The 21,782-nt window shown below is 47.7% G+C and overlaps 1 protein-coding gene across 6 annotated transcripts in view; it reads left to right on the plus strand.

Moving 5' to 3' along the window:
- Positions 1–21,782, plus strand: part of TPCN1 (two pore segment channel 1) — a 73,069-nt gene that overhangs the window by 41,375 nt on the left and 9,912 nt on the right. For all 6 annotated transcript variants that reach the window (XM_053587232.1, XM_053587234.1, XM_053587233.1 and 3 more), the window contains 15 exons: positions 2,862–3,038; positions 4,983–5,096; positions 6,546–6,676; positions 7,561–7,649; positions 9,971–10,005; positions 10,545–10,603; positions 10,867–10,966; positions 12,979–13,095; positions 13,327–13,451; positions 14,305–14,353; positions 14,872–14,935; positions 16,586–16,630; positions 20,312–20,368; positions 20,450–20,503; positions 21,607–21,679. In XM_053587232.1, the coding sequence (XP_053443207.1) occupies positions 2,862–3,038; positions 4,983–5,096; positions 6,546–6,676; positions 7,561–7,649; positions 9,971–10,005; positions 10,545–10,603; positions 10,867–10,966; positions 12,979–13,095; positions 13,327–13,451; positions 14,305–14,353; positions 14,872–14,935; positions 16,586–16,630; positions 20,312–20,368; positions 20,450–20,503; positions 21,607–21,679 (1,289 nt within the window). The remainder of the gene's footprint in view (positions 1–2,861; positions 3,039–4,982; positions 5,097–6,545; positions 6,677–7,560; positions 7,650–9,970; positions 10,006–10,544; positions 10,604–10,866; positions 10,967–12,978; positions 13,096–13,326; positions 13,452–14,304; positions 14,354–14,871; positions 14,936–16,585; positions 16,631–20,311; positions 20,369–20,449; positions 20,504–21,606; positions 21,680–21,782) is intronic.

Genomic DNA, 21,782 nt, shown 5'->3' on the forward strand with positions numbered 1-21,782 from the left:
GAAATTGCCCAAGAATTGCATTTTTTAGTAATCCAAACCAGAAGTTTTCCAGGCCTCTGTGTGTGACCCTCTCTCTACCCACTATGGCCATGAAGGTGGCAGTGAAAACCAGAGCCTTGCACAAACTTCAGGACTGTGACCAGCTTGCCATCCATTTCACTGCTGAGATGTTTGTTCTCTTTGTTGGGACTGCCCCATTGGGTCTTTTGCCAGGTCTGCAGTTTGCCTTTATTTTTTGCTAATGAGAGTAGCAACATATCCAGCTTCAAGGAAGTGACTTGCTCAAAGTTACTCTGCAAACCTCAGGCAAGGCCTTTCTCAAAATAAGAGTTTGTGAGTATGGTGAGGGTGGTCTCGTCCCAGAATAACTGAAGGTCTTGACTGCATTCTGAGACAGCCAGAATGCTTACGGAAGGGTTCTGGGTGAGAGAATCCTGGTTTAAGTTTTGTAAAGTCCCACTTTCTTCCTGTAGGAAACAGAGCCTTCAGGAACAGACTCTACCCTGAGAGTTAGTGCAGGAGGGAATGAAGCCAGTGAGGCCTCTCAGCCTCAGTATTGTTGACCGTTGGGGCTGGTGGTTGGCCCTGGGGGTTGTCCTGTGCATTGTAGGATGTTAAGCAACATCCCTGGAATCTACACTGGATGATGGTAGCATCACCCACCCTCACTGGGACAACCGGAAACTTCTCCAGACATCGCTAAGGGTCTGGGGCACAGTTAGGTGATGGTTTTGCAAGATCATCCCAGTTGAGAAGCACTGAATCAAAGAGCAGGCATGCAAAGCATTAGCCAAGTGAGTGCGCATGAAGTCACTAAGCACTGGCTGCTGACTAACCTCGGGCAGAGCTGCTGAGGGGGTGGGGAGGCCTTGATTCTCCCTGTGCCTGCCAGCTTCAGGCAGGCAGTGAAGATCTTCCCCCAGAAGGCTGATCCTCACAGGGAGAGTCAGCAATGGCCTTTGTATGTTATCTGCTTGTGTTTTCAAGTGGACCATTCCCAGCTACGTATGCCATTTATTTTTTACATCATTAGCAAAAGTCCAGGACCATCATTTAGAGTAGAGGTGATGAAATCTCCTACTGAACCTCCACCTGCTGAGTTTCTCTCATCCCTATCAAATGGGGATAAGAAAAGCACCACCAGAAAGGGAAGTTGTCAGGAGTAAATGAGTGAGAAGGGCGCGAGGAAGGGCCAGCATAGCATCTGGTATTGGTGAGCAATCAACCAGGGTCAGTTATTGCTGTCTAGTTACTGTAAGGGTGAAGGAGTCGAGGGCAAGGCCCATCATTCCACAGGGCTTAGAGACATCAGAGAGAAATGGCACATAAATGAAGAAGTGGGAATTGGGTATGAGACCTCATGTCATACCTGTTAGATCAGCTGTCATCAACGAGAGGAATGATGGGTGTTGGTGAGGACATGGAGAAGAGGGAAGCTTATATATATGTAAGCTGCTATAGCCGTTGTGGAGAACAGCACAGAGGTTTCCCAAATCATTAAAAGTGGAACCACCATATGAGCCAGCAAGCCTGCTGCTGGGTATATATCCAAAGGACATAAAATCTGTGGAAGAGCTATCTACACTCCCATGTTCATTATTATGTTAGGTACCATGGCCAAGATACAGATCAGCCTAGGTGCCCGTCAGTGGATAAATGAATAAGAAAATTGGTATATAAATACAACGGAATATGTGGTACTATTATTCAGCCTTTAAAAAGAAGGAAACTGTCAGTTGCAGCAATAGAGAGGAACCCAGAGAACATAATGCTAAGGGCAATAAGCCAGACACAGAAGGATAAACACTGCATGATCTCACTCGTATGTGGGACTAAGAAGGTTGAACTCCTGGATGTAGAGTAAAAGGGTGGTTACCAGGACCTGGGGGCAGAGTGGGCGATGGTTAAGGGTATAAAGTTCCACTTGGACAAAGGGAATAAGTTTTTAACATCCATCTCATGCTAACCCAGCCCCAGCCAAAAACCACAAAAAAAAAAAAAAAAAAAAAGAAGGAAGCATCCATCTCATGCTGCTTGGTGACCATAGTTAATCATGTAGATTTCAAAATTGCTAAAAGAAGGCCGGATGTGGTGGCTCCCATCTGTAATCCTTGCACTCCGGGAAGCTGAAGTGGGAGAGTCACTCGAGCTCAGGAGTTTGAGATCAGCCTGAGCAAGAGCAAGACACCATCTCTACCAGAAATAGAAAAATTGGCCAGGTGCTGCGGCAGGTGTCTGTGGTCCCAGCTACTTGGGAGGCTAAGGCAGAAGGATCACTTGAGCCCAGGAGTGTGAGGTTGCTGTGAGTTAGGCTGACACCATGGCACTCTAGCCTGGGCAAGAGGGTGAGACTCTGTCTCAAAAAAAAAAAATACACGCACACACAGAGTGGCCAAAAAGTTTGTGTGCAATTTAAATAGTTATAAACTTTATGGCCACCATGTATATATAAAAATCACAATAGCTGTATCCATGGTGAACTTACTGTGTGTTTAAGAGAAGGGATCTCCTTATGTTGCCCAGGTTGGATTCAACTGCCTGGGCTCAAGCAATCCTCCTTCCTTGGCCTCCTGAGTAGTTGGGACCATAGGCTCCCTCTCTCAGGAGCATTTTATCCTTGGTTGCTCCAAGTGGTTTTTAAGAGGCAGCAAGTCTCTTGAGCCCTGTTAGCAGGCAGGGATGCGACTTGGTCAGCGTACAGTGTCCTGTAAAATACAATGTTGATTTTCTGTCATCTTTCATCTCTGGCCCAGATATTCCCTTATCTGCCCAGGGCCTTCCTGTCGTCCCCAGTTGATGGCACTTCTTTGGTACAGGATGGTCTCCAGGCTCACACATGCACATTGCTCTTGTCTTTTCAGGAAGGCGAGAATAACGACAAGTTCTTCACCCACCCCAAGGATGCCAAAGCGCTGGCGGCCTACCTCTTTGCACACAACCACCTCTTCTACCTGATGGAGCTGTCCACAGCCCTGCTGCTGCTGCTGCTCTCCCTGTGTGAGGCCCCTGCCGTCCCTGCACTGCGGCTCGGCATTTATGTAAGCGCGTTCGGGGATGGGATCCATTAGACCCTGAAAGGGAACATTCTGGAAGGGCAGACATCACAAGTAGACTTAAGACAGAGACACAAGGTAGTCTTGGGGGCCTTGGGAACAGAAATGGCTCAACCATCTTGTCTGGGTGTCTCCACTGGAGTGACTGCCTTTTCCCATTCTCTTTAGTGAATTGCAGAGAAGGGAGAAGGGCATCGTCCCATTGTCCTCACTCGGGATTGGTGCCCACACCTTGGCTACGGTGCGGCAGTAGTGTTGGCAGTCATTTTGCGCTACCCCCAGCCTCCAAGGAGAAGGCAGCTGGTTGTGGTCACCCATGGGAGGTGGGAGGATGTGTCCAGCCCCATAGCTGTCCTCACACCCAGGCTGAGCCATCATTCAGTGTGGGGCTGTAGCACCATGTGGAAGCTTCTTTTCTCCTTCTCAGGGAGCACATGGGAGGCACAGAAGCAGGGAAGGAAGCACTGCTTGTTGAGTTGGGAAAACTCACTTCGCACCCTCCATGGCATGCCTTGCCTTCCTGTTTCTCCCTCTGCATGCCTAAGACTCTCTGCGCCAGCCATTCTGAACTAGCCTGTGTTCCTTTCTCTCCATGCCTCCCTCGTGCTACCTCCCTCCTGGACCCCTCTTCCCAGCCCTTCACCTTGCTGTCCCCTGTGGCTCCACATGTTCACGAGGCCTTCCCCTGCCACAGCCAGAGGCTTCCCGTGGCTGCTTCCTGGTAGCTCTCAACTTCCCTGCTGGGCAGTGACTCCTGGAGGGCAGGGGCATGTGGGTTTGGTACTCACTCAAGATCTTTATCTGGCCTCCCTGTCGGCCACCGCCTGTTTGTCAAGCACCAGGTGAGAAGTGGAGAGGACTGGTTCCTGGAGAAGCTGCCGGAAGCCCTAGTAGGGGAGCCTCACTTGAGGATCTTCATGGGTTCTTCTTGTCCTTTTTTCCAAAATGAGGATAAAAATTTTAGGGGCTGCTATCTGCTTGATACCCTTTTCTCTTAAACTATTGGATTTTCAGTTAAATTCTAGTGTTTTCCTTATCACCCCCTTTATTTGACAGTGTCTTGCTCTGTTACCCAGGCTAGAGTACAGCTATGGCATCATAGCTCATAGTAACCTCAAATGTCTGAGCTCATGCCATCCTCCTGCCTCAGTCTCCCAGAATTCTGGGATTACAGGTGTATACCACCATACCCAGATAATTTTTAAATTTTTTTGCTATGTTGCTCAGGCTGGTCTTAAATTCCTGTTCTCAAGCAATCCTGCCTCTGCCTCTCAGAGTGCTGGGATTACAGGCATGAGCCACAGTACCTGGCCCATTTTTGTTTTTTAAGCCCCTAATTCATGCTTTCTTTTATTATTATTTTTTTTTAGAGAGAGACAGAGTCTCACTTTGTCATCCTCAGTAGAGTGCTGTAGCGTCACAGCTCACAGCAACCTCCAGCTCTTGGGCTTAGGTGACTCTCTCTTTCCTCAGCCTTCTGAGTAGCTGTGACTACAGGCACCTACCACCGTGCCTGGCTATTTTTTGTTGCAGTTTGGCTGGGGCTAGGTTTAAACCTGCCACCCTCAGCATATGGGGCCAGTGCCCTACTCACTGAGCCACAGGTGCTGCCCTAATTCATGCTTTCTTAATGTTTTTTATAGGTCTTTTATAAATTATCTGAAATCCTTCCTAGAACAAGGGCAGATATAAAATATCATCTTACTAAACTTCAGGTTCCTTCCAAATTTTTCATTGCGTGGACTGGTGTGTCCGTTTCATGAATATTGAATTTATGTTTAGTTGTTCTGAGGAAAGCTGCATTACCAAGGCTTTGAGCATTTACAGGCTTTTGTAGCTCTGGTGTGTGTTGGGAGGGAGTCTGGGACAGGGGAGGTGGCTGTGGACTGGGCTGGTGGTGATACTGACCTATATACCCTTTGCTTGCAGGTGCACGCCACCCTGGAGCTGTTCGCCCTGATGGTGGTAGTGTTTGAGCTTTGTATGAAGTTGCGCTGGCTGGGCCTCCACACCTTCATCCGGCACAAACGGACCATGGTCAAGGTGCTGTGTCCTTCCATCTATCTCCTTATAGCATTTCCTCCCACATCACCTTCAAACTTCCATCTTTGGCACAATTCAAAATACCCCATGGGTGGCCGGGCTCAGTGGCTCATGCCTATAATCCTAGCACTTTGGGACTGTGGGTCGCCTGAGCTCATGAGTTCAGCAAGACCAGCCTGAGCCAGAGTGAGGTCCCATCTCTAAAAATAGCCAGGCATTGCAGCCCCTGCGGCTCAAGGAGTAGGGCACTGGCCCCATATGCTGGAGGTGGTGGGTTCAAACCTAGCCCCGGCCAAAAACTCCAAAATAAAATAGCCAGGCATTGGGGAGAGCACCTGTAGTCCCCAGCTACTCGGGAGGCTATGACAAGGGGATCACTTGAGCCCAAGTGTTTGAGGTTGCTATGAGCTATGACGCCACGGTGCTCTACCAAGGGCAACAAAGCAAGATGCTGTCTCAAAAAAACCAAAAAAATCCCCCATGTAACCTTGCCTCTTTGTTCCCACGATGCCTCCAGCCTTGTGTGGTGCCCTGTGTGTCCTGGCAATACCAGCAGTCGCAAACATGGTTCAGTATTTATTTATTTACTTATTTATTATTTGTTTTTGAGATAGAGTCTCACTATGTCGCCCTCAATAGAGCGCTATGGTATCACAGCTCACAGCAACTTCAAACTCTTGGGCTTAAACGATTTTCTTGCCTCAGCCTCCCAAGTAGCTGGGACTATAAGCGCCCATCACAATGTCCGGCTATTTTTTAGTGTTGTTGCAGTTGTCATTGTTTAGCAGGCCTGACCCTGCCAGCCCCAGTGTATGTGGCTGGTGCCCTAACCATTGAGATACGGGCACTGAGCCGATTCAGTATTTAGTATACACAAGGCACTGGGCACGGTCACCTTTGAGGCGGATGTGTTGCTCTTGCTATTGTACATTTAGCCAGACAGAAGAGACTGGAACCCAAATCTCAGAGAGTAGGGTTCACACCCATCTCTACCTGGCCTCCATGCCTGCACTGGCCTGTCACTGGTGCTGTGAGCCTTATCTGTGCTGCAGAGAGTATATGGGTAGGAGCATGTTGGTGGCACTTTGTAGATGAAGAACACACGCAGTGGTTTAGGAGAATGTACCCAAATAAGCAGAGATGAAGAGGAGCTACAGGACTCAGAGCTTCCTGGTGGGGAGAGCGGAGGGGAGGGCAGGCTGGAGAGGTCAGGCAGAATGGCAGGTTTTGCGTCCTCAGTGAGTACTGGCTGCTCATTCTCCTGGGGCCGCGCATCTGTGCCAGCAGCTGGAGCACTCATGAGGTCAGGTGTGAGGGAGAGGTGGAACTCGGGGAAGGGACTCAGAAGGCCAAGAGCAGGCATTCTGTCTGTCCAGCCCTCTGTCCAAGGTGTGCAGGAGGAGGGCCAGGCTGCAGGAGCTGACTGAGTTCTGTGCTGCCACCCCTCAGACTTCAGTGCTGGTGGTGCAGTTCATTGAGGCCATCGTGGTGTTGGTACGGCAAACGTCCCATGTGCGGGTGACCCGGGCACTGCGCTGCATTTTCCTGGTGGACTGTCGGTACTGTGGTGGTGTCCGACGGTAAGGCTTTGGGGGAGAGCTGGTCAGAGAGTTGGTGTCATGGCATGGCCTGACCTCTGGGCAGGTGAAACACGACCCTGGGGGTCAGCATGTGATGGGATCGGTCCTACGTGCTCACTATCCCTCTGCATTTGGCCCACACAGTGGGAAAGGCATCTTCCTGCTGCAGTTTGGAGTTTCTGGCTCCAGATCAGGACGCTTTCCCATCTCACCTTCTGGAGCTGGCTGCTCTCTGAGTATGTTGTCTGCCCAAATGCAGCAGCAGCCACCACCCTAGCTGCCTAAAAGCAGGCAATTCTGCAAGGTCCATGAACCTCGGGCAGGCTCTCCTGACACCTCCACCGAGGCTGCGGGACTGAACACAAACCAGACCAAGCCTAGACTTAGATTTACTTTTGGAGACTCCATCTAGAAAAATTACTTGGCTGGGATGCTATTGCTAAGAATGGGCCATTGATCCTCTGTGCCCATCCTCAAAGGTAGAAATAGGAGTCTTAGCACTGGGTGGCCCTGGAATGTCTTCTTGTGGCCCAGATCTTGCTTGTGGAAGCTGACCTTTGTCCTCAAGGCCAACCCGTGGGCTTCTGCCACTCCTTCCATCCCTGACAGGGCACTCACCTGCTGAGGCTGTCACCAGATGGAGGTGGCCATGCGTGCTGTATCTGCCCCAGTTCTTCTCTTTCACCCCCGCAAGAGGGGTCTCAAGCCACTTTAGAAAAAAATCTAAGGGACTGTCATGCCAGTCATGTCATACACAGTGGGATTTAGTGTTCCAAGTCAGTGCTCCAGGCCCTCCATGTTGAACATGGCCCTGGCGAGGGAGTCCCATACAGCCTGTCCCAGGCTGGGTGCCCCGAACCTGGCCTGTCTGTTTTTGTCCCCAGCAACCTGCGGCAGATCTTCCAGTCGCTGCCGCCTTTTATGGACATCCTCCTGCTGCTGCTCTTCTTCATGGTCATCTTCGCCATCCTTGGTGAGTTCCCTGTTCCCCTGGACCCAGCTGGCCTCTAAAAGAAAGTTCATGGTTGAAGAAAAATTGTTTTGACAGTTGTTGTCCTTTTGGGCAGCTGTCACAAAATACTGTGGACCAGGTGGCTTATGAATAACAGAAATTTATTTCTCACAAACTGGGAGGTCCAAGATCAAGGCAGTTGGTGTCTGATGACAGCCTGTTTCCCGGTCCACAGATTGCAGCTTCCTGCTGCAGCCTCAGGAGGTGGAAGGGGCAAGACAGCTCCTGGGGTCCCTTTTATAAGAATGCTAATCTCACTTCTGTGGGCTCCATCCTCACCACCTAGTTACCTCCCAAAGGCCCCACCTCCTAATACCATTGTCTCAGGGGTTAGGATATTTTATCTTATGAATTTTAGGGTTACAAACATTCAGACTGTAGCAGACAGTTTTAGGTTCAGAAAGGTTTTAGGCCAGGCATGGTGGCTTAGGCCTGTAATCCTACCACTCTGGGAGGCCAAGACAGGTGGGTTGCCTGAGCTAAGGAGCTGGAGACCAGATTGAGCAAGAGCAAGACCCTGTCTCTAAAACTAGTCAGGCATTGTGGCGGGTGCCTGTAGTCCCAGCTACTTGGGAGGATAAGACAAGAGAATCACTTGAGCCCAAGAGTTTGAGGTTGCTGTGAACTATGACACCAAGGCACTCTACTGAGGACGACAAAGTGAGACTCTGTCTCCAAGAAAAAAAGGGAAAGGTTTTAAAAATAATGTAAACATACATAAAAAGAAATAATGTAAACACTCATGGACCTACCATCCAACTTAGGAAATGGAGTATTAGAAATAAAACAGAAGACACCTTTGTATCCTTTCATGATCGCAATTCCTGCCTCCCCCAGAGGCACCCCCTGTCCTAAGCTGATTATTCACATGCATGTCTTTGTATTTTTCCTTCATATTTACATTTCCTTAAGCAGCACATGAATAGTATTTCTTTGTATATTTAAAAAAATTCTACAAATATTTATATAACACATTTTTTCCCTTGTGCAGGTTGCTCTTTTGTTCAACATTATGTTTTTGCAGTTTCTTCACGTTGATAGATGTAGACACAGTTTGTTCATTTTCACTGGAGTGTGGCAAATATGCCAAAGTTATTTATCTATTCTTCTGTTGGACATGTTTCTTATTATAAATCCCACTGCAGTGAGCATTCCTGTGTGATTCCTGGTACACGTGCCTGGGATTTTCTCAAAGACGGTTGCCCAGGCTGTGAGGGTCTGCACACTTCAGCTTCACCAGATACAAAGCACATTTCTTTACTCTGCAATAGTGTCTTGGTTCTTCAGACAAGGCTGATTGTGTGACAGCCACTTCCAGACATAGGGCCTAGACAGTGGAGGACACGGCTAGGAAGATTGAGGTCCTATCTTTAGGACTCCTCAGATGGCAAAGACAGTGAACTAGCAAGCCCTGACTCTCAGGCTAGCACCAGCATGGAACCCGTCTTGACATGAGACTGGTTCCCATGTCCTCCTACCTGCCACCCAAATTTTTGGTAGAATTTCATTTATGCTTCTCCCAGGAAGCTGATTTCCTCTGAGGATAGAATTTTTCCCTTTTCCTAGCCAGGATTTCAAGGCCTCCGGGGAATAGCCCATTCTGGGAAGGAGAAAATGAATAATGTTCCCACCCTTGAACCTTGGCTGCCAGGAACTACAGGACCCCTTTGAAATTTCACTTAGCTGTCATGTTCTCAAACCCAGAGATTGTAAACCAGCAGCCTGGATTCCAGATCTAGCCTACAGATGGGTTTCATTTGGTTTGAAAACTGGAGCCAACATTTTCAAATTAGCTTTTACATGAAAATACAGATTTCCAGCCTTTTTAACCATTTCTAATCCAATTTTTCTGCCACCCACATACTCCTCAGCTCTTATTTCTTTGGGGCTGAAAAGAGGTTGGTGGGTTACTTGTAATTATCTTACAGCTTTAAAAGAGAAAAACATAAATAAAAATGCACCTGATGATTTTATGATCTATTTTTGGTTACAAAGTTTTCTTATCTGTTTTTATTTATAAACAAAAATCGTTATGTTGGATGAGGTCTGACATAGGACTGGAAAGGGTTGAAGACTAAGCCTGCCGGTGCTAAGGTGCCTTCTTCTATGGCAGTTGCAGCAGGTGTCTGGCACCAGCAGCACCTGCTCCCTCAGGACAGAGCCGAGCACTCTGGGTGCTACAGACCCCGCTGCTCCCTTCTGCTTTTCCTGGGCTTGCTGGTACCCAAGTTGGGACCTCTGCTCTAATTCCTTTTTTTGTCTGGTTTTCTACCACTTTCTAGGTTTCTACTTGTTTTCCCCTAATCCTTCAGACCCTGTAAGTAATTGGCATGTTTGTCTTTGTCTGTTTTTTTATATGAGACCTTTTCCCACAGATGGGGTGGCTGGAGCGACACTATAGCCATATGAGGGAAGGATGCTCAGCCTGGTTTCTCATCCTAGCTTATGCAGGGTACCCAAGGGTTCCCTGTCACTCAGACTTGGCTGTTTCCTTCCTTGAGAGCTGAGGGGATCCCCTTTCCTGGCCTTGAGCAGGATGCAGCCAGGATCAGGTTTGGAACATTGGTTTTGGCAGAGGTGCAGAGGAAGGGAGCCAGGCTAATTGCACAAACATGTGACTTCCTGGGAAAAGTCCCCCTGAGTCAATAGTCTGCTTCTGCCAGAAGCATTGGGTACAGTGCGGGCAAGTCTCTGGACTGCACGTTTGCTCATTCCTCTGTATCCCTTGATTCCTTGGGAAGACCAAGGAACGGGGGCATGGGAGGGAGGGCAGGGTGTTCGAGGTAGCAAACTGTGGCCTGTCCCTGGCTCTTGGCCTGGCCCCAGACTGTTTTTCCAACTCTTTCTCCTTTACAGTACTTCAACACCCTGGAGAACAGCATTGTCAGCCTCTTTGTCCTCCTGACCACAGCCAAGTAAGCGCGGGCTCAGTTTAGCCTGTGGCCCTCCGCTGGTGCCTGGGTTGCCTCCTCTTTTCAGCAAAGTATATGCCACATCTCAACACAGACAGCTGCTGGGTGCCATGCGGGGACAGGATGGGCCTGCTGAGCTCCAGAGTAGGGGAAGTGTGTGTGGGGGGCTGGGAAGGCAGGACAGGAGCTGTCCTTTGTATGGCGTGTCCTCTGAGAGGTAGAGGCAGGCCCACCCAGGTGCGGTGGGTAACCCTCTGCAAATGCAGCTTCCCAGATGTGATGATGCCCTCCTACTCCCGGAACCCCTGGTCCTGCGTCTTCTTCATTGTGTACCTCTCCATTGAGCTGTACTTCATCATGAACCTGGTGAGTGACCGTGCCCTGGGCTCTATCAGAGCATCCTGCCCAGCCCATGCAGTGCTGGGCCCTGAGGGTGTGGGAGTGTGGGGACTGCCTTCAGCCTCCCAGGGCAGAACCTTCGGGCAGGAAGTCTCAGATTCGTGGTCAGGTAAGGTGTTTGGAGGATGCCCTGTCAGAACTTAGGGAGTTCAGCTGGTTATGAGTGGTAGCATCCTCACCAGCCTAGGGCTGCTGCTATTTATGGTGCTAGATTCTAAGCCAAGGCCACTCTGGGGCCTTCACACTCTTACAGCAAACACATACGGTCATCCCTTGTCATCTGAAGGCAGTGGTTCCAACCATGAGCCTCCCCTACCCTCCAGCACAGGTACCAAAATTCACAGATGCTCAAGTCCCTGATGTAAAATGGCATGATATTTGCTTATAATCTGCATACATCCTCGTGTATACTTTAAATCAACTCTAGATCACTTAGAATTCCTAATACAGTGTAAATGCTGTGTAAATAGTTGTTAGACTGTATTGCTTAAGGAATAATGACAAGAAAATAGTCTATACATGGGAAATGCAGATGCCACCATCTGTTTTTTTCCCCAAAATATTTTCCATGTTGGTTGGTTGAATTCATGGCTGTGGAACCCATGGATGTAGAGGACCAACTGTATTATAACTGTAAAAGCTGACATTTATTAAGCCTTAGCCAGGCATCCAGCAATGTGCTTTATATATGAGGGTGAAATAATTTAATATCCAAGCCTGTGGATTTTATTATGATTATAATTCTTAGTACACAGATGAAGAAACTGAACATCAGAGTGACTTGCCCACAGCCACACAGCTCATTCCAGACCCCTGACCCTAACCATTCTGTCAGTAGGCTGTTAGGCCAGTGCCAAGACCGCATGTCAATGGAGAGAGGCTTTTGATCAATTCTTATGTTTATTTTCTACTTCTGAAAAGCATTCTCACACCAGTTACAATCATCAGACTCAGTATAGAAATGGAAAATACTTTCTCTGTGGTAGACTTGTAAAATCTCCTAAAAATTTAAAGGCTTAAGAAGGAAGATATTTTCTTTTTTTAGTTCCTCAAAACCAAAAAAGAAATATGTTGGTTACTTCTTTGTATTTGTTTTCATTTGTAATATATTTAGAGCTGTGAAAATCTAGGGTAGGGGTTGGCAAACTATGGTCTTCTGGCCAAATTGGGCCCACAGCTTGTGCTTGTAAATAAAGTTTTATTGGGACACAGCTGTACCCATTTGTGACTGATTTCCTGATGCAACTGCAGAGCTGAGTTGTTAAAACAGACCATCTGGCCTTCAAAGTCTAAAATATTTGTTATCTGGCCCTTTATGGAAAAAGTTTGCTGACTCCTAAAAGCAAGTATTTCTAGAAAGGATTCATTCAGATTCTTCCTCTACCCTCCCATCCCTCTCTGATGATACAAACCATATCATTAATAAGCTGATTTGGTATTGGGCAACCTCTAAATGTTGCTTCCATGCATGCTGTCCTTGTCATTCACCTTATTTCTGGGATCACTGGTGATGTTGTGACTCACATGGGGGAATAACAGGGCAGGAGGAAGTAGCATCAGGCACAGTGATACGAGAAGAGCAGTGGCAGTCAGCACCCCAGCTGCAGGATGAGCTGGGCTGGGCTTAGAGCCCAGGCACGTTCCCCTTCCTGCTTTCTTCTCTCCTGTCTTGTCCCCTGCCCCTCTGGGAAAAGCTGTAGGTGAAAGGAGGGAGAGGAAAGTAGGAAAGTAGACGGAGAATCTGGGAGAAAATCGAATCACAATGTTTTCATGCATCTGAAGAGAGAAGTTGTCAAGTGGCAACAAATAAGAGAGCCTTCCTCTGTTGAAACTTGGAGACAAACTTCCTGCACCACAAGATGCAGGCCCCCTCTGGGGTGGCTGGATAAAAGCCCTACCTGGAGGCAGAGGACAGACACCCCCAGCTGCTCAGGGCTCTGCATGCAGGGGAGTCAGAGCTCTGTGCTTTTCTCTCACAGCTTCTGGCCGTGGTGTTCGACACCTTCAATGACATCGAGAAACGCAAGTTCAAATCCTTACTGCTGCATAAGCGAACCGCCATCCAGCATGCCTACCACTTGCTTGTCAGCCAGCGGGTAGGACCTGGAGGGACCGGGAGGGTTTGGGAGGGGGTTGATCCTTCTTCTCCCTCCAGTGCCCAGAGCAGCCCCTAAGCATGGCAGGGCCAGCGATGTTAGAAACCTAGAGTCCAGCCTCTGGGAGAATGAGTAGGTGCCCTGGATCTGGAGTGGCTGCTCCCAGGGGAGGGCAACAGTCTGGGTTCTGGCTCTTCCTCTTTCCCACACTGCCCTCTTCCCTCTCCCCAGAGGCCAGCTGGCATCTCCTACAGGCATTTCGAAGGCCTGATGCGCTTCTATAAGCCCCGGATGAGTGCGAGGGAGCGCTATCTCACTTTCAAGGCCCTGAATCAGAGCAACACACCCCTGCTCAGGTAGGAGTAGATACCAGGTGGGGGCAGGCACGTGGCCAGGCCAGGGATGACATATCACAAGAGGGAGTAGGATGTGTGAAGGCACCAGTGGGCAGGCACAGAGGCTTGTTAGAGACTTCACTTTTCTTCACAGAGATACTTGTACATGTGGACTTGTGGACTGTATGCATCAGGGTTCTTTTTCCAAGAGCCAGTAGTCTAACACAAACCCTATTAAAGCTGATTTGATAAAAAAGGATTGCATTGGCTTGTAAAGTAGACCAGGCCAGCAGCTCATACCTGCACCCTGAGTGGGGTGGGGTGGACATAGAAGGGCGATTAGGACATCTTGTGCACACACGTGTGAACACCTGGCTCAGCCTCCAAGAACTGACTTTCAGAACTCCCTGGGCAGTACTGTCTTCCAGGCTGTTAATGACCAAAGCCCTGTCAACAGGAGAAGCAGCAGCCTGCTGTGGAGATGAGAATGAGCTAGCCCTGTTGGGTTGGACTCACAGTCCAGGTGTTCCATTAGAGCCTCTGCTAAAAGAGGTGACATTTCTGTCCTAGGAATGGGGAAGAACATTTCTGTTCTGTCTGGGGCTGCCTCGCCAGGGGACAGAAACCGTCTCTAGTGTGTTTGGTGTAGACTAAGTGGGTTATGTATTCATAGTACCTCAAGGGTAGATGAAATCCAAGTGCCTTGGCGCAGGGTCCCTTGGGCACTGATGCACCAGGACTCACAGGTGGTTCCCTCTTCCCCTCCCACCTCACCTGTGAAGGTGGCCATGGACAAGTGAACAAGAGAGCCAATGTGAATGTGTTCTGAGATATATATATATATATTTTTTTCCTTTTCATTTATTTATGCCAGCCTAAAGGAATTTTATGATATCTATGAAGTTGCTGCCTTAAAGTGGAAGGTGAGTGCTCTTATAGGACTAGAGACAGAGTGGGCACAAGGATTCCCAGGTGGGGACATGAAGACTGGAGGCACCTGGGGCCTAGCTCTCCCCCTGCTAGAGCAGCTCAGCTCTCAGATGGGAACCATGCACTTCAGGGATAACAGGGACCCCTGACCCTCAAATCTGCCCTTACACATGGGATATAGTGTCACTGTTAACAGCATGGACTTGCAGACCCCATGAGTCACTATGTGACATCAGGCAGATTAGCAAACCTTCCCAAGGTTCATCTCACCCCTGAAACAAGAAAATGACAGTCTCCAACTGCAGGGTCATTTTCAGGATTATATATGAAAGTAATGCATACACATGGCACGTTGTCAGTGCTCAGCCCACACTGGCTGTCTGTGTTGTCATTTAGATCCCTGAATGTTAACACTGTTCCCCAGTTTGCCGTGTCAAGCAGAGCAGGAAAGGGCTAGGTTCTGGTCACTGGCCCTGACCTCCTGTCCTCTGTGACCCTGTTGCCTTGCCAGACAAAGAGAAACAGAGAGCACTGGTTTGATGAGCTTCCCAGGACGGCATTCCTCATCTTCAAAGGTAAGATTGGTTTGATGTGGTGTCTTGGCAGCTGGGGTTTCCAGAGACTGTAGATGAACATTTGGGGAGCATGTTCAGAGGGGGAGTCTGTGAGTGTGTCTGAATGTCTGTATGTAGAAAGAGAAAGTGTGATTATCCTGGCATGGAAGTAAGTGGTAGGAGGCCAACTAGGAAAGAAACTGCTAACTCAACCACACCAAGACATTTTAGATTTTTCTTTCCTCGTGCAAAAGCAAAGATATTTATTGAAGAAAATTTTGAAAGTCAGATGATTAGAAAAATCACTAGAAAAATCATTAGAAAAATTTACCCACCTAGAGATAACCATTGTTAATTCTCTGATGTGTTTCCCTGTTGAAACACATTCTCTGTTAACTCTCTGATGTCTTATTTTTCTGTGCATTTTTAAAACAACAGGATTATGTTAGGTATTCTGTTCTGTACCCTACCTTTTCATCCAATAATATATTTCCCCTCTTCTGATGGCAAGATATATAGCTAGATTATGTGAGCACTTACATAATACTTCTTGTATTTGTATAAAAGTCAAAAATTTTAATTGAGTGCTCCTATTATTTACCTAACAATTGCCCCTGAGTTTAATGCCAGTTTTGAAGTTGCACATGGGGGTATGGTTAGCTCATAGGCAGTTTCTTTTCTTTTTTTTTTTTTTTTTTTTTAGAGACAGTCTTACTTTATCGCCCATGGTAGAGTGCCATGGCGTCACAGCTCACAGCAACCTCAAACTCCTGGGCTTAGGGGATTCTCTTTTCTCAGCCTCCCGAGTAGCTGGGACGACAGGCGCCTGCCACAGCACCCAGCTATTTTTTTGTTGCAGTTTGGCTGGGGCTGGGTTTGAACCCGCCACCCTTGGTATATGGGGCCGGCGCCCTACTCACTGAGCCACAGGTGCTGCCCTCACAGGGAATTTCTTATGCAAACAGCCCAAAGCCTGGATCTGGACCATTATGAACAAGAATAAAGGTGGTATATTTTATTTTGTGATTTCTCCCACAGCTAGGCTTTTGTGCACAGCTGTTATTTCAGATTCTTTTTTTTTTTTGAGATAGAGTGTCACTATGTCGCCCTCGATAGAGTGCCTGGCATCACAGTTCACAGTAACCTCAAACTCTTGGGCTTAAGTGATTCTCTTGCTCAGCCTCCTAAGTAGCTAGGACTACAGGTGCCCACCACAATGCCTGGCTATTTTTTTGTTGCAGTTGTTTAGCTGGCCCAGGTCGGGTTTGAACCCGCCACCCTCAGTATATGTGGCTGGCACTATAACCACTGTGCTCTGGGCACCGAGCCATATTTCATATTCTTTAGAGGGTTTTTCATTCTGCTGGGATGATAGTTACTCAGGTGGATGAGTGAACAGTCCCATGTTGAGGTGAGCAGCAATTTAAGCTTCAGCAGTGGCCACCAAGGCTTTGCCTGTTCTGTCTCGGCTCACGGTTGCCCTGGCTCTCCCCAGAGCAGCCGTTGCCAGTGCAGTCTGGGGTCTGAGCACAAGTATGAGTATCATCCTTAGAACCCGCCCTTCCTTTTTTCACCCCTGGACATAAATACCCCAGTTGCCTGTGCTCACGTGAAGAATGTGGGGGGAATATGTGTGAAAATTTCCATTTTAACATGTCTTCTCTTCAATAGGCATTAATATCCTTGTGAAGTCCAAGGCCTTCCAGCATTTCATGTGTAAGTATGAAATATCATAGCTGTGTGCCACTTTTCTTCTGAGTCCTTTACTGTTCTAGAAAGTAGGGAGGCAGAGATTAGTCCTGGAGTCATCTTTTTGACCTGTTATAAAGAATTCCCAGTGTGCGTAAAAGTGGGAGAGATTATAATGCGCATCTGTGTACCTGTCACCGTGCTTCTCTGGTTGCCATCTCATGTCCAGTCTGTTTTATTCATCTACCTCCCCCACCGCCACCCCTGACCTCTGCCTTTTCGTCCCCTCTCTACACCCAGATGTTCTGGAAACAAATTCCAGAACCACAGAGTGTGATTGGTTGATGTGTCTTAAATTTGTTTTAATATGTAGATCCTCTTCCCTCCTTTTTCCCCTCTTGGAACATTTAGTTAAACAGGTTTGTTTATCTGGTTTTGTATGTTCCTCTCTGATGCTTATTTCCTGTAATTTGGTAATTATATCTAGAGCCATGTTGTCCAGTTGTGGCATTAGAGTTAAAAATACAGTTGACCACATTTCAAGTGCTCAATAGCCACAAATGCTAATGACTACCAACTGGACAGGACAGATAAGAACATTTTTATTGTTACAGAAAATTCTTGTGTACATAAATCCAGAGGCTTGATCAGGTTCAGTCTTTCCAAGGAACTCTAGCCCCTTTTCGTGGGAAGTGGTGTTAGAGACCACGATTGGAGGTGCTCGGGATGCCCATTGCTTGGGATTGGTTATTGTTTCTAGGACTTTTCTATCAACAGAGTTAGGATTTTTTTTTTTTTTTTTTTTGGATACAGAGTCTTACTATGTCACCCTGGGTAGAGTGCTGTGGCATCACAGCTCACAGCAACCTCAAACTCTTGGGCTTAGGCAAGTCTGTTGCCTCAGCTTCCTGAGTAGCTGGGACTACAGGTCCCCTCCACAACACCCAGCTATTTTTTTGTTGTAGCTGTCATTGTTGTTTAGTAGGCCCTGGCCAGGCTTAAACCCGCCGGCCTCAGTGCATGTGGCTGGTGCCATAACCACTGTGCTATAGGCACTGAGCCAGGATTTTTGGGGTTTTTTTGAAGGTAAATTATATTGTGAGTTCATGCGGATACTTCACGTTCAGGACCACAGGTTTTTACCTTACTTTATTAATCTTACAAATCTATATTCCCCAGTCTGAAAATCCAGCTTCTCAACAACACAAATACAATTACTCATTCACTTTATCCCACAGTCTCAGAATAACAATCTCAACACAATCCCAATGATATAAATGCTAGAAACCTCGCTCCAGCGGATGTACTTTAAGGTTCCTGTGTTTAGGTCACCTGGAACAGTTCCTGTGCATGTGGCTACGTCACCAACTAGATACACATTTGAGCTTCTTTATTTACTTATTTTTGTTGTTGTTGTTGCAACAGAGTCTCACTTTGTCTCCCTGGGCAGAGTGCCATGGCATCATAGCTCACAGCAACTCAAACACTTGGGCTCAAGTGATTCTCTTGCCTCAGCGTCCTGAGTAACTGGGATTACAGGCATGCATTACTATGTCTGGCTAGTTTTTCTATTTTTAGTAGAGATGGGGGTCTCACTTTTGCTCAGGCTGGTCTCCAACTCCTGAGCTCAAGCAATCCACCTGCACCATGCCTAGCCTCTGGGCTTCTTTATTTCAGGTTATTTTTTATTTTTAGGGACTTTGTTTTACATTTAACTTTGTTTTATAATTATGTAAAATATGTATGTAGTTCTAAGTCAGATGTACAAAACAGTATATTCAAGGAAGCTTAGTTTTGGCTTGGCACCCATAGCACAGTGGTTACGGCGCCAGCCACATACACTGACGGTGGCAGGTTCAAACCCGGCCCAGGCCAACTAGACAACAATGACAGCTGCAACAAAGAAAATAGCCAGGCGTTGTGGTGGACATCTGTAGTCCCAGCTACTTGGGAGCTGAGGCAAGAGAATCTCTTAAGCCCAAAGGTTGCTGTGAGCTGTGATGCTATGGCACTCCACCAAGGGCGACATAGTGAGACTCTGTCTCAAAAAAAAAGAAAAGGGGAAGCTAAGTTTTATATCTTTCATTTCCTTTAGAGGGCAACTGTTTATTATGGTTTACCTTTCTATTATTTAAAAACTGTAAGTAGGTGCATATGTATATGTATGAATATCTCTCTGTCCTAAATAAACAATGGCATACTTGATGCACTTTTTTTCTCACCTTTTTTTTCTTAGTTAACATATCTCCTGGAGATCAGAAATGAGGTCTGTTTTATGGTTGAAAGATGCCATTTTAGGTGGAGAAGGTGCTACCACCTCTGTCTCTAAACCATGAAAAAGAAAGGAAGGAAAGAGGGAAGGAGGGAAGGAAAGATAGGGAATGAAAGGAAGGGAAGGAAGGAAAGAAAGCAGGCCATCTTATATCATAGTCTATTCGACCAGGCCCCTGCTGCAGATCATTTAGGTTGTTCCCAGTGTCCTGCTCTCACAAATAGTGCTGCAGGGAACAGCTTTCAGTGTACATCTTTTGGATTTTTTTGCTAGTGTATCATTGGGATTGGTCCTTAGAAGTAGGATTGCTAGGTGAAAGGCTGAATGCATAAGTGGTCTTGCTAAATAGTTCATGCAGTCATTTAATTTAATTTATTTTTTATAGAGACAGTGTCTTGCTATGATGCACAGGCTGGTCTCAAACTCATAAACTCAATTAATTTTCCCACTTTAGCCTCCCAAATGCTGTGATTACAGGCATGAGACATCGCACCCAGCTATGTAGTATTTTTATTTTTATTTTTTTATTTTTTTGAGACAGAGTCTCAAGCTGTCACCCTGGGTAGAATGTCATGGCGTCACAGCTCACAGCAACCTCAAACTCTTGGGCCTAAGCAATTCTCTTCCCTCAGCCTCCCAAGCAGCTGGGCCTACAGGCACACACCACCACACCCTGCTGTTTTTTGGTTGCAGTTGTCATTGTTGTTGGCAGGCCCGGGCTGGATTCAAACCTGCCAGCTCTGGTGTATGTGGCTGGCGCCCTAGCTGCTGAGCTACAGGCGCCGAGCCAGGTATGTAGTTTTTAAATTAGATCTCTCTAAGGGCAAGCAAATTTTTTCAATACTTGAACTCCTGTATATTGTTCATCTTTTATGCTGACTTGGAACTGGTATCCCTACAGTGATGTAGAGTGTTTTTAGAAATTCATAACTATTTCTAAGTGAAACCCCTGGGAAGTTTAGCTCCAATGGTAAAGAGCACCAAGTAGAAAGAAATTCTCTATCGAATGGGTATCTGGAGCAGCCCTATTCTCCCCCCTCTCCCAGAGCTTCCCAGAAGTTAACCAGGGGCCACAGCGACGACCTATAGATTTCTAAGCCCGCCTGTCCTTTTTCTGTCTTTCCTTTTTTTTTTTTAAGACAGAGTTCCAGTATGTTGCCCTCAGTAGAGTGCTGTGGTGTCACAGCTCACAGCAACCTCAAACTCTTGGGCTTAAGCAATTTTCAGTCTCCCAAGTAGCTAGGACTATAGGCGCCTGCCACAGCACCTGGCTTTTTTGTTGTTATCGTTGTTGTCCAGCAGGCATGGGGCAGGTTCAAACCCACCAGCCCTGGTGCATGTGGCTGGCACCTAAACCACTGGGCTACTATGCCTTTTTTTTTTTTTTTTTTCCTTTTTCTGTCTTTCATGGCCCTTTTTCTGTCTTTCTATTTCAGACTTGGTGGTAGCAGTCAATGGGATCTGGATCCTTGTGGAGACGTTTATGCTGAAAGGTGAGCCCCAGCTTGGGGACTGGCTAGGTCCTGTTCAGCACACTTGACTTGCCCTGGACCTGTTCCTGCTCTGTCTTATAGGTGGGAACTTCTTCTCCAAACATGTGCCCTGGAGTTACCTCGTCTTTCTTACTAGTAAGTTTCTGATGTGGCTTGTCTTAAACACTGTCCAGGAGAATGTGCATTTGGCTTAGAAATTCATGGTTTTTCTGTAAAACAGGGAGCTATAAAGAGATGGAGCAGTCTTGGCGCCCATGAGCATGAGCGCCCATGAGCAGCTCAGTGAGTACGGCATTAGCCACATACACTGAAGCTGGCAGGTTTGAGCCCAGCCCGGGCCTGCTAAACAATGACAACTGCAACCAAAAAAATAGCTGGGCATTGTGGCGAGCGCATATAGTCCCAGCTACTCAGGAGGCTGAGGCAAGAGAATCACTTAAGCCCAAGAATTTGAGGTTGCTGTGAACTGTGACACCCCAGCACTGTACTGAGGCCCACATAGTGAGACTCTGTCTCAAAAATAAAGGAAGAGAGAGATGGAGAGAAATTTAGTCTGATTCCAACTCTTCCTTGTTTAAAACTCTTTCACGGTTTTCCAGTGCTCTAGGGATCAAGTCCAGATCCCCCAGGGGTGATCCACACTACCTGCTGGGCATAGACCCTGCAGCCCACCTCTTTAGCCTGTTGCCACCTTCTAGCCTTCTAAAGAGCGACCCTCTTCCTGCTGCTTTAACTCCCTGCCCCCGGGCCTGTGCATGGTACTCTCTGGGATGTCCACCTCTGCCTCACTTTCCTTGTCATCTCGTCAAGTCTGAACACCTTGAACACAGTGTTGCCATCCCCCGTTCACTTGTCTTTCCTGCCTAGAGACGATAAGCTCTGTGTGTGCAGGGCTGCCCTGCCCTATTCACTGCTGCACGCCTGGCACCCAGCGTAATGCTTGACAGGGAAGGGTGCCGGGACATAGCTGTTGGTTGGGCAGGTAGATGGCTGTGGCCTATCTGGGGGGGGTAAGGTGGGGAGGATTTCTGTTCTTAAGCAAGCCCAGGTGGCCGCCATCTGGACCAGGCCCTCTCCTGGAGCAAGTGTTGCTTTCACGGGGAAGGTGTGATTGGGGTACAGCCCAGAGGGCATGTGGCCTGTGGGGAGGCTGCAGGGCAGCCTTGGAGGGGAGCCAGGCCAGCGGGGAAGATGTGGCGTAGCTGCTTCCCACGGCCTCCTCTTCTCTTTCCCTGCAGTCTATGGGGTGGAGCTGTTCCTGAAAGTTGCTGGCTTAGGCCCCGTGGAATACTTGTCCTCCGGGTGGAACCTGTAAGTGGACAGCATGTTTCTGACCCATGGCTGAGCCTCTAGTGACAGCCACCGTGCATCTACTCCCTGTACGCCCCCAGTACCCAGGCCACTCTGGAACTGC

Source organism: Nycticebus coucang, chromosome 4, assembly GCF_027406575.1.
Source record: "Nycticebus coucang isolate mNycCou1 chromosome 4, mNycCou1.pri, whole genome shotgun sequence".
NCBI lineage: Eukaryota > Metazoa > Chordata > Mammalia > Primates > Lorisidae > Nycticebus > Nycticebus coucang.